This window comes from Tupaia chinensis, unplaced genomic scaffold (assembly GCF_000334495.1).
Source record: "Tupaia chinensis unplaced genomic scaffold, TupChi_1.0 Scaffold000258_1, whole genome shotgun sequence".
In the NCBI taxonomy this organism is placed as follows: domain Eukaryota; kingdom Metazoa; phylum Chordata; class Mammalia; order Scandentia; family Tupaiidae; genus Tupaia; species Tupaia belangeri.
In genome coordinates, this window is record NW_006159738.1 from 1,611,345 (window position 1) to 1,623,514 (window position 12,170).

Consider the following 12,170-nt stretch of genomic DNA (forward strand, 5'->3'; position numbering starts at 1 on the left):
GGCGCGGTGCCCCGGTCCCTGTGACCGCTGCTGCTGCTGCTGCTGCTGCCCCTGCTGCCCCATCTGGCATTACTGCCTGTGACCATTGCCGGGTGTCCTCGGTCGCTCTTCCCGGGAGGGCCTGGGGAAGGAGGACGCAGTGTCAGTGCTTTGTCCGGAAGCCTTGTCCTTCGTGGATGTAGCTTTGCGTGATCCAGATTTGTTTTTAAGACTGTTTGCCGTAGGGCGCGTGCACTCACAGACGGACAGGGTGTGAAAGTGAGAAATCTCCTGGGGGGATGACCACACTGCAATCCCAATCCTCCCTTTTCTGCTCAAGATTCTGGGCATGTACCTACACGCGCCCGGGGTGATTTCCAGGCCGCCAAGCCCCCTCCTTGCACCATGGAGTCAGCCGCATGGCATCCATTTTGCCCTAACCGCCATGCCACCTGCGGGCCCCGGGGCCTCTACATTTTGGTTAGACGGTAGCAGCGTGCGTTGGACTGGGCACGTGTGCGACCCCTGGGTCTGAGGCGATAAGGAAGCTCAGGTCTCTGCTAACCTTTCCGCGGTCTCCTAGGAGCATGAAGTGGAGAAAATGTTCACGCTGAGAGGAAGCCGCTTGCCGGCCGCCGACGTCAAGAACGTCATTTTCCTTGTCAGACCCAGGCTAGAGCTGATGGACGTCATCGCTGAGAACGTGCTCAGGTATCAGCGCTTGCTTGACTCAGAGATGGCCGTCCTTCCTGCCGCGCTGTGCGGAGCTGCTCCTCGGAGCCCCACTGCCGCCCGCGCGGAGGGTGGTCTCGTGGAAAACCGGGACCGGAAGGGAAGGACGGGGACCTGTGACGTTGTTCTCATAGTTTGGGGGGAGGTCATCCCGCTGCGACGGGAGAGCTGAGACGTGAGCCTCGGTCGGTAGAAAGGACCCTGGCAGGAAAATAAACAACCCTCTCCCGGTTACTTTGCGGTGTGCCGAATGCGGTGTGCTCGAGTTTCATAAGCAGAGGAAGAGCTGATTAAAATGTCATGCAGCAGCCAGTCCCGGGAAGCCCTCCCAGCCCAGCCTGCACTCTGCGGTGTGTGCTCACTGCGGCCCCCGATCTGCAAAGCACACGGGCTGTTTTCGGAAGCTGACTGTCTAGGAGAGTGGAGGTGGGGGCCGGGTGACCCCTCACTTTAATGGGAGGCTCTGTCGTGGCATTGGTTTGTTGAAGAGCCATTTGTTTTCGGTAAGACACGGATGTCCTGTCTCGGTAAACCATCCCGTAAATGGCTTAGGAAAATGCCAGAAAATGGAACATGAAGTCCCAACTGTGAGTCGATGCTGCTTTCCTGTTAAGGGGCAAAGAGAGAGAGCGACAGAACGGGAGCGAGCACACACACAGCTGTCACAGTTCGGGTCGGGGGTCCACCCTCCTGTGCTTGCGTCACCCCGGTTCTGTGGTCCCTGCTGTGCCGGCAGAGGGACCCTGACTCTGAGGAGCGCGTGGCTGACGTCTCTTTCTTCCTCTGCAGTGAAGACAGACGAGGCCCCACGAGGGACTTCCACATTTTGTTCGTGCCGCGCCGCAGTCTGCTGTGTGAACAGCGGCTGAAGGATCTGGGCGTGCTGGGATCCTTTATTCACAGGGAGGAGTACAGCTTAGATCTCATTCCATTCGATGGGGATCTCCTATCCATGGAGTCCGAGGGTGCTTTCAAAGTAAGTTCGGTATTTCCTTAACATCAGACTTCAATTTTTGCCAAATTTCTGAGTACCAAAGTATTAAGATTATTTTTTTTATTTTTTCATTTATTTAACTCCATTTGTTGTTGTTACTATTTTTTAATTTGACCAGAGAGAGTAAGAGAGACAGGGAAAGTGAGAAAGCAAGCCGCCACCAGGTCCAGGACTTGAACTGTGGTTGGCCATGTGGGAGTCCAACGCCATAACAACCACTCCACCTGCTGGCCCAGCATGTTTTAATTTGCATTCTACAGTCACATTGAGGCTGAGGCTCAGTTCACAGGCTTATTGGTGTTTAAGATGTTCTCTTCAGCAAATTACTTATTCATTTTCTTTGCCCCCCCCCCCCCAAGCTGCTGCTGGGACCAGGACTTGAACTACTTAACCAGCCATGTGGGATTCAGCTGCCTTAACCACCATGGTACTGGCAAGCCCAGTAATACAACTTTTAGAGTTAAATTATGAGTGCTGTTAGGTCTCAGAAAAGGCATGATGGATTTTTTCATGTTTTTCTATGGCAAAAAATGCATCATGGCTTTTTTTGTTTAAGAATTGTTTTATTCATTGTCGTTATTTTTATTTATTTATCTATTTGAAGTTGACCAGAGAGAGACAATGAACAATGAGAGAGAAGGAAAGTGGGAAAGCAAGCCACCTGGTCTGGGACTAGAACCATGGTCAGCCATGTAGGAGTCCAGCCGCCTCAACTACCATGCCCCCTGTTGGCCCCCATCATGGCTTTCCTGACAACCCAGTATTTTGAGAGGTGTTTCCTAGTTTTTTTAATTGGATTTCCATCTTAGCTGCGCTCTGACCAGGAATTTGAAGTAGTGTGGCCAGAGGTGCGTCTTTAGACGTTCTCAGTATGGTCCGCCGAACTCAGGGAGGTGTGAAGTGTACCAGACTCAGAGGGTCGTGGGCAGCAACGTCCGTGACAGCCAGACACTCCCCACGATGTCTTCCAAGAAAGCCCTCCTCCTCCCAGGGCAGTGTGCCCGCGACCTCTGCCGTCCCTTCCCCCACCCGGGCCCCAGCAGCCCCTCGCTCCTGGTTTTGCACACCAGAGACACACTGGGGTGTGGGAGAGGTTGCTGTCTCACACCACTTTGTGAGTAAATGATCGTAAAAGAACCCGACCAATTCCAAAGAATACAAACAAGTGTTATTATGTGTTTTTTGTATGTCTCAGGTGCTCGGGCCAAGTGCTTTACATACATGTTCTCGTTTGCCCCTTACCGTGTGTGGAAAGTTCATTGTCCAGATAACTGGCCCAGGCACAGCTAGTAGGTGACCTAGCTGGGACTCAGAGCAGGGCACCTGATCCTGGGTCCTATGCTTTGGCTCTCCAGTATCAAGAATGAGCACCTCCCAGGTGGCTTTGTATGCATTTTTTGGTCTTTTTTTTTATGTTAAAGAAGTACATTTAGGACCGGCCCACGGTGTGGTGGTTAGGGTGACTGGGTCTCACATGACTGACTGCATGTTTTGAGTCCCAGACCTGGAAGCTTGAGAAAGACACTGGGCACATGTGTGTGCATACCCAGGACCCTGAAAGGAGAAATGGAGAAGGCAGGTTGGGCCGGCAGGTGGTGTGGTGGTTAAAGGCTCTGGACTCCCACATGGCCGACCACCGTTGGAGTCCTGGACCTGGCGGCTTGCTTTCTCACATTCTCTCTCTGGTCAAATTAAAATAAAGTTTTAAAAATTATATATGTATTGGGACCAGCAGTTAGCGTAATGGCTATGTCACTGGACTCCCACGTAGTCAACCGCGGTTCAAGTCCCGGACCTGGTGGCTTAAACTCACGCCGGGCATGAGTGCATGCGTGCCCAAGATCCTGAGAGGAGAGTGGAGGAGAAGGGATTGCGGTGTGGCCATCCCCCCCTGGGGGTGATTTCTCACTTTCTGTCTCTCTGTCTCTCTCTGTCTGGCGAGCGCACACACCCTATAGCAAAAACTTCTCCAAAAAAAAAAAAAAAGAAAAAAAAATTATATATGTACTTTAAATATGTAATATTTTTATAAAAATGAAGGTATATGTGTATTTTTATGTTTGTATTTTATTTATTAGTTTTTTTTTTTTAAGAGAGGTTTTTGCTGTAGGTCACGTGTGTAAGCCCGAAAGACAGAGAGGGACAGAGACAGAAAATGAGAAATATCCCCCCGGGGGGTGGCCACGCTGCATTCCCTTCTCTATTCTCCTCTCGGGATCTTGGGCACGCACGCACACACGCACACACGCACACACGCGCAGCATGAGTTTAAGCCACCGGGTCTGGGACTTGAACCACGATTGACTACATGGGAGTTCGGCAGCATAACCATCACACCATCCACTGTTCCCTACGTGTATGTTTTAAATATATATAAACAGGGGTCAGCAGGCGATGTGGTGGCTGAGGTGCTGCCCACATGGCAGACCATGGTTCAGGTCCCAGCACAACAAATAAATAAAGGTTTATAAATAAATACATACATAATATGTAAAAAAAATAAATAAATACATATATAGGGACCAGCAGATAGCGAAATGGTTATATCACTGGATTCCCACTTAACTGACAGTGATTCGAATCCCAGACCCGGCAGCTTAAACACATATTGGGTACATCTGCGTGTGCGCACAAAATCCCAAGAGGGGAATGGAGGAGAAGGGATTGTGGTATGGCCATCACCCATGGGAGGTGATTTCTTGATTTCTGTCTCTCTGGCAAGTGTCCATGCCCTGTAGCAAAAATCTCTCTCTACCCAAAAAAAAAAAAAAAAAAAAAACCATAGCTTTTATAAAAGTGAGATTACCCTCAGAGTTTTGCAACTTGTTTGTTACATTTCTCAAGATTTTGAAGCCTTCATATGTGAAACTCCGCCGCCTCCTTTGTAAGAACCGCAACATGTCCTGTTGTGTGTGGCTATGTGGGACCTCGGGGGTCACAAAATACATGCATGTCCAACTGTCCCATCCTGTCCTGCCAAAGCTCACACGGAGAGTGGTGAGAACCCATCCTGATGACGTCAATATCTACTCATACTCCTTACTCAAGTGCTGGTGAACCGAGAGGCTGGTGTGCCGGGAGTGTGCCTCCTCAGAGGCCCAGCTGTGCCCGGAGAGCTGCTTCCACAGCTGGCCTGGCTGCCGGCTGCAGGCCTCAGGGCCTCGCTGCCGCACAGCGGCTTCCCCCGCCAACCGCTGCCGCCCAGCGGCTTCCCCTGCCAAGCGCGGCGGGCATGGGAGGTGTCTCGTGTTCCATCGCCGAGTCCCAGCACTGGGAGCAGGCGCACCTGGCCCCAGGAGATGACCGTGTCCGTCCCCTGCAGGAGTGCTACCTGGAGGGCGATCAGACGAGCCTGTACCACGCGGCCAAGGGGCTGATGACCCTGCAAGCTCTGTACGGAACGATCCCCCAGATCTTCGGGAAAGGAGAATGCGCTCGGGTGAGAATGGTGTCTCCCAGAGGGTGGGCGAACGGGAACCCCGCCTCCAGACACAGTCACTCCTCGCACGTCATGACCTGTGTGCGCCTAGTCAGGGTTCCTTGGTAACCCAGTGACACGCTTGCCGTGTTTGGGTCATGCGCCGAGCGGCAGGCACTTGAGTTCCAGCACACGCGTGTGCACGCGTCCCCAGCAGAGGGTGAGACGGTGACGATCTGCCTTCTCACTGCCCTCAGGCTTCAGCTGTGTCCTTTCGCAGCCCATCCAGTGCCACGCTGTCCACGATTTCATTCGTGCTCTCGGTGGTTTGCGGTTTAAAATGGCCTCTAGCGTGGCGCTGGCATGCCAGCTCAGGTTCAGAGTGCAGGGAGCTTCCTCTGGGCGTGAATTCAGGGAGCGGGTCAGCAGCAGTTGTATCAGATTGGGCGTCTTTAAACAAACACATGAAACAGGGCTGTGGGGCGCCAGCATGGGGTTAGGGCAGCTGGATCCCACATGACCGACTGCATGGTTCAAGTCTAAACCCCGTGACTTGCAAAACACGCCAAGCGTGCGTACATTTGTGCCCACAGTCCTGGGAGGAGAATGGAGGAGATGGGATTGCAGCATGGCCACGCCCCCACCCCGCCGCCCATCTGTCTCTTCATCAAGAACATCCACTCTATAGCAAAACATCAACACACAAGGCTATGTGTTGATCAGTTGGCAAAACTACCGTGACCAGAAGCTTCCAGGAACTGAACTCCGTTTCCTAGGAGCTGCAATTCAGTATTTGCGGACTCGGTGTTTGCAGTGACCTCTTAGGACAGAAGTCCTGCCGGTACCAAGAACAAACGCGGTCTAAGTTTAGACGCCCTTGAAAGATGGCCACCACCACGGGCTAAGTGTTGAGCGTCGGGCTGGTACTGGCCACCACCGGCACTTTTCAGTCGCCGCCTGTTTCCCATCAGCCTGTCTTTCCCCGTTTTTCTCCTTCTTTCACTCTTTTCATTTGTTTTCCTGTTGAGCAGAACTTTTAAATTTGCTAGCTCCCAGGAGAGCCTCACCTGATGCAACGTTTTGTTCCCAGCAAGTGGCCAACATGATGATCCGGATGAAGAGGGAGTTTACAGGCAGCCAAAATGCGATATTTCCTGTGTTTGATAACCTCTTGTTGCTTGATCGAAACGTGGATTTATTAACGCCGCTCGCCACCCAGCTGACGTATGAGGGACTCATCGATGAGATTTACGGCATCCAGAACAGTAAGTGACGTCATCTCGCTCCCGGGTGGGTGAGGGGTAAAATGTCCTGCGTGGAGGCTGTTGTTTTTATGTTGCCTACGTATGCATTATTTGGACTGAAAGAGCTGTTGTTTTTAACTTCATTTTATTTATGATCATGCATGCACGAGAGAGAGACCCTTGACCGGGTCTTGTCGCGCTGCAGTCCCCTCCCCCAGCCCTCGAGCTCGTCAGGACCTTTGGCACGCACATGCACGCCCAGCATGTTTTCAGTGCGACCCTGGGGTCTGAACCCAGCGATGGCTGTGTGGTCTCTAGCACACTGAGGCTGGGTCGGTTATGGGGATCTCCCAGCTTGACTTCATGATCCACTCATGGGGCATGACCTACAGTTCATAAACACCAGAAGACAATGAGGAAATCTTCCTAAGTTTTTTGGGTGAAAAACTGACCTGCTTTTGGCTGGAACTGCCATCTTCCAATAATTAACCAAGATGACAAACTGGTGACATATATGTGAATCTACAAGAAAGGTGGTATTGTAGACATTAAGGGAATGGGTACTGTTCAAAAAGGAATGCCCCACATGTTACCATGGCAAAACTGGGAGAGTCTACAGTGTCACCCAGCATGCTGTTGGCATTGTTGTGAACAAACAAGGGCAAGATTCTTGCCAAGAGAATTAATGTGCGTATTGAGCATATTAAACATTCTAAGAGCAGAGATAGCTTCCTAAAACGTGTGAAGGAAAATGACCAGAAAAAGAAGGAAGCCAAAGAGAAAGGGACCTGGGTTCAACTAAAGCGCCAGCCTGCTCCTCCCAGAGAAGCACACTTTGTGAGAACCAATGGAAAGGAGCCGGGGCTGCTGGAACCTATTCCCTATGAATTCATGGCATGATGGGTGTTAAAAATAAACTAATCTGTGGTCTATAAAAAAAAAAAAAAAAAAAAAAAAACCTAATCCCTGATTTAGAAATGGAGCCTTGCTGCATGGTTCGTGTTGGTGCCCCGAAGAAGAAGAGGACCGTGGTGTCCGTATTAAAGGGCCACTGTTTCCTATATTTGATAGCAAGGAATCGAATCTTGGCACCAGAAGCCTTTTCTCCCAGAGCCATTGTTCTGCTCTCGGGTCGGACATTTCTGTTTCATGCCTGGCACTGATTGGTTCTTCCAGTGATTGCACACAGCTGCTTTTCCCTCCCCTGTCACTCAGGTTATGTGAAATTACCCCCAGAGAAATTCGCTCCTAAGAAACAGGGTGAAGGCGGGAAGGATCTCCCCACGGAAGCAAAGAAGCTTCAGCTGAACTCTGCGGAGGAGCTTTATGCCGAGATCCGAGACAAGAACTTCAACGCTGTGGGCTCCGTGCTCAGCAAGAAGGCGAAGATCATCTCTGCGGCCTTCGAGGTGAGGCCAGTTTGGGTCACCGCCCCGCCGCTGCAGCTCACAGCCGGGCTGCCCACCCCAAGGGGGAAGAGGCTCCGAAGCACTTAGATGCCAAGCAGGGCTTCGGTGTGGCCGGGCCCCTCTGCTCCTCAGGGGTGGCAGGCCCCATTCTTGGAGGACACAACTGTTCTCTTTCAACTTTTTTCTAGACTTACAACAAAAGGGGTTGTGTTCTGTGCTTCTCCTTTTTTGGAGGAAGCATAAGCATTTGCAGTTCACAAGCGTCCATCTTTTTTATTTTGCTTGAGGGCTCGTGTGCTCACCAGAAAGGGGGAGAGGAGAAAGCGTCCCCACAGGGAATAGGCACACCACACTGCCTTCTCCCTCTCTCCCTCCGGTTGGGATTTGGGGCGTGCACAAACACACGCGCAGCAGTGTGTTTCTCGAGCCACCAGATCTGGAACTCAAATCACACAGTTGGCAACGTGGAATCTGCTGCCTTAGCTACCAGACCACACAGATCCAGCCCACAAGCGTTCGTTGTAGACATTTCTTTATCTTTTTCTTTTAAATCCTTTTCTGCCTCACTTGAGACGAAGCCAGCTGTACTGTAAATGAAAGGCCCACTGTCACAGAACATGGCAGCTCATGGTGGGGGCTCCGCGTGCAGCCAGCGGGACGGCGGCAGGGCACCGCGACGAGCGGTAGGTGATAATGAGATTGAAATCCCTGTAGCCGGAGCCCTCAGACCACAGGCTTCGTTATCACCGGCCTGCCTCATCTTGCCCAGTCTCTGGCTTATTCTGGGTTAAGCTCCTTTCTGGAACCTGGGAATTGAGCAGGATGATAAACTCCGAATATTTAGACTTTGGAAACAGAGCTGTGGGAAACTAATTTTTCACTGAGTATGGAGTTGCAGATTTTATCTTTCTTAGGAATTACATTCACTAATTGAATTTTATATTTCTGGGGTTACTTTTAGTTTTTATTATTCGGCTTTGCCCCCAGAATGCTCCTAGCACTAAGCTAGCTTCACTTTGCTCATGGGCTGTACTAGAGAGCGAGGCTCAGCAGCAAGAGTGGATGTTTGTCCGTCACTGTCTGCGGTCCCGCTGAGCAGAACACAACTTTTTTGTCTTAGTTTTTCCCTCAGAAGTTTGTGATTTACCTAATCGTGCCCTCTGCTAGTACCCCGGTGCCCACAAAATACCAACGGGAGGTATGGGACGGCACATAGGCGAAGGGAGTCTTGGGGGCGTGCTCCCTAAAGAAGCCCCGAAATCAGGAACAGCAGGTGATGTGGTGGTGAAGGCGCTGGACTCCCACATGGCCAACCACGGTTCGAGTCCTAGACTTGGAAGATTGAAAATCACGCTGTGTGTGTGCATGCCCAGAATTCCAAGAGGAGAATGGAGAAGGGATTGTGGCATGGCCATCCCCTTAGGGGGTGATTTCTCACTTTCCCTCATTCTTTTTTTTTGGGAGAGGTTTTTGCTATCGGGCATGTGCGCTCGCCAGAAAGACAGAGAGAGACAAAGAGACAGAAAGCGAGAAATCACCCCCCAGAGGGGGTGGCCACGCCGCAATCCCTTCTCCTCCGTTCTCCTCTCAGGATCTTGGACACACATGCGCCTAGCGTTGAGTTTAAATCGCCGGACCCAGGACTCGAACCGTGGTCGACTACATGGGAGTCCAGCGACATAGCCATTACGCTAACTGCTGGTCCCTCACTTTCCCTCTTTCTGTCGCTTCTCTCCAGTGAGCACGCATGCCCAATTGCAAAAACCATTAAAAAAAAAAAAAAGTGCTGATGTGGAAATAGGCACCATGGATTCTGCCTCTCAGCGATATGCTCATCCTTCCTTTCTTTTTTTAAAAAAGTTATGAATTTTTCCATGTGAGAAAGAGAGGCACCCCCAACAGGGTCTTCATGCTTTGCTCCAGCCCCAGCCGGCCCCAGCCAGTGTCCTGGATCTCGGGCTCTGTCAGGGAGGTCCCGGGTGCAAGCCCACCACAGGGCGCTGCACCACCGCCTGGCCCTCTTGTGTATGAATCCCCAGAGGGTGCATGCGTGCTGCAGAGAGGCAGAGAGAGGGCATGAGAAAACACCCTGGGGGGACAGCAACACTGACGTCCCTTCTTCCCTGTTCTCCTCTCGGGATTTTGGGCACACACACATGCCTTGTGTGTTTTTCAAGCCCTTGGGTCTGGTACTTACACTGCACAGTGGGCCACGTGGGATCTAGCCATCTCAACCACTGTGCCTCCTGGCTGGGCCTCAGAGTGTCTTGCTGTGCCATACCCACCTGTTTTCAGAACATAGTTGACTACAGGAAACTGAAACAGCAAAACCACGGCTAAGGGGTGGCTGCTGTATCTGTGTTCTCGTCTTGCTCTCACATCTGTGTAAATCAAGCGTCCTTCGAGCAGTACAAACGAGAGCGCTTTCCAGTCCCTGACGGCGTGCTGTCCTGTGCGTTCCAGGAGAGGCACAACGCTAAGACGGTGGGGGAGATTAAGCAGTTCGTGTCCCAGCTGCCCCACATGCAGGCAGCACGAGGCTCGCTGGCCAACCACACCTCCATCGCAGAGCTGATCAAGGACGTCACCAGTGAGTGTCCCGGCCAGCGGTCCTCTCGGTCTCCCCACGCGGCCTGCCTCGCACGCGCGCTGTGCCATGACGCGTCTTAGGGAGAGTCAGTGCCACGCTAACGTCATGGCTACGCTCAGCGTCGGGTACACGCACGTTCACTGACAAGGATGTCCCGTTCGTGCTTAGCTCAGCTTTTTTTCATTATTACTCATATGACAAAGTATCCAGGATGTGCGTGAGAAGGAAAAATGGACCCGAAACTTTGCCATCATGATATGCGGTGGCTAATTTTTTTAGTCTGGGTAATTTCCTATTGGGAGGAATTACCAGACTAGAGCGTGAGGTGTTTCTGGGTTTTACCATCACCCCCCCGTAAGCTCTTTCTGCTTCCAGAAAGCACACGCCAGGTGTTCTGGAAGAGCTGGGAAGATGTGTATTAAACAAACATGAGTTTGTTCACTAAAACCCAGGCCTGTAAAACGAAGTTGGAGGTTTGGTGCTGTTTTGTAACGTGTATTTCAAATCGTGACTAATCAGTCCTTTGTTTTCGTATTATTAGTAATATTCATGGAAACTGGGTTGAACATGCTTACGAAAATGAAGTACTCTTGGGGAAAAGCTTTCTCTCGTTCTGAGGTGCATTCTGCAGAATTCTGAGGTCCGTATTAAACCTTGAGGATAGTCAGGGAGTACAGTACAGGCAGCAGTCTGTCTCAGTGTGGTTCTGGAGTATAGAGCTGCAGGGTTCTCGGCGTTCCTTAGAAGACTCTTCGAGTGATGGTTTGAACTTTCGCTTGCTTGCTTTTTTGCATGTCTTGTTCTTAATCATGGTCTGTGTGTGAAAGCTCACTATTTAAATAACATTAATTTCTAAGTTGCCTATTTGCTAATTACATTTTAGCTTCTGAAGACTTTTTTGATAAATTAACAGTGGAACAGGAGTTCATGTCTGGAATAGACACTGACAAGGTATGTAGACGGTAAGAGCATTCTGGCAAAGAATCGAAAGCTTATCAAGCGTAAGGTTAGAGCCAGGTCCAGCCACAGTGATAGGCACCACTAGGACACTGTGTCCGCAGGCTGGGACCACATGGGAGGCCCAGGTTTGAGTCTCAGCCCAGCCTAAAGGCTGGGTGCGGTGGCTTGTGCTCTTAGAAGCTTGTCCGTAGAGACAGATGTGCCAAGACAGACGGATGGACTGGCCTTCTACTCCTGTGACTTGGCCTGATTCCTGGTGTGTTTGGTGGCCTGGGTGTGGCAGGGGCTCGGGGAGCCACTCAGGGTTCATCAGGAGTGTGGGAAGACAATGGGCCATGCTCCTTCACATTCCTTTGTTTGACTTTGAAAAAAATAAATAAACTTCAAGTTCTCTGAGTCCTGGGACTATGCGTTTGGTGTGTGTATGTCTCAGTATGTCTCAACCCTCTTTCTAGGTCAACAATTACATCGAGGACTGTATCGCCCAAAAGCATCCTCTGATCAAGGTGTTAAGACTGGTCTGTCTCCAATCTGTATGCAACAGTGGACTCAAACAGAAGGTTTTAGATTATTACAAAAGAGAAATTCTCCAGGTCAGTATATTTTTAAATTATTAGTAGTTTGCTAAGGTGGGAAGAGCATCTTTTTTTTTTTTTTTTAACAAAGAGGGATTTTTTTTTTAATTTTTATTTATTCATTCATTTATTTTAATTTGACTAGAGAGAGACAGAGAAAGTGGGAAAGCAAGCCACCAGGTCCAGGACTTGAACCGTGATCGGCCATGTGGGAGTGTCTAGCACCTTAACCACCACACCTCCTGCTGGTCCCAGGGAAGCGGGGCTTT

General features: G+C 50.7%; 1 protein-coding gene across 2 annotated transcripts in view; it reads left to right on the forward strand.

The window, feature by feature from the left end:
* VPS33A (VPS33A core subunit of CORVET and HOPS complexes) overlaps positions 1-12,170 on the forward strand; it is a gene marked incomplete at its 5' end in the record, with an annotated part of 19,165 nt that overhangs the window by 1,593 nt on the left and 5,402 nt on the right. For both annotated transcript variants that reach the window (XM_014588107.1, XM_027772195.1), the window contains 8 exon segments: positions 563-690; positions 1,501-1,687; positions 5,028-5,144; positions 6,214-6,388; positions 7,583-7,776; positions 10,240-10,366; positions 11,250-11,317; positions 11,782-11,919. In XM_014588107.1, the coding sequence (XP_014443593.1) occupies positions 563-690; positions 1,501-1,687; positions 5,028-5,144; positions 6,214-6,388; positions 7,583-7,776; positions 10,240-10,366; positions 11,250-11,317; positions 11,782-11,919 (1,134 nt within the window).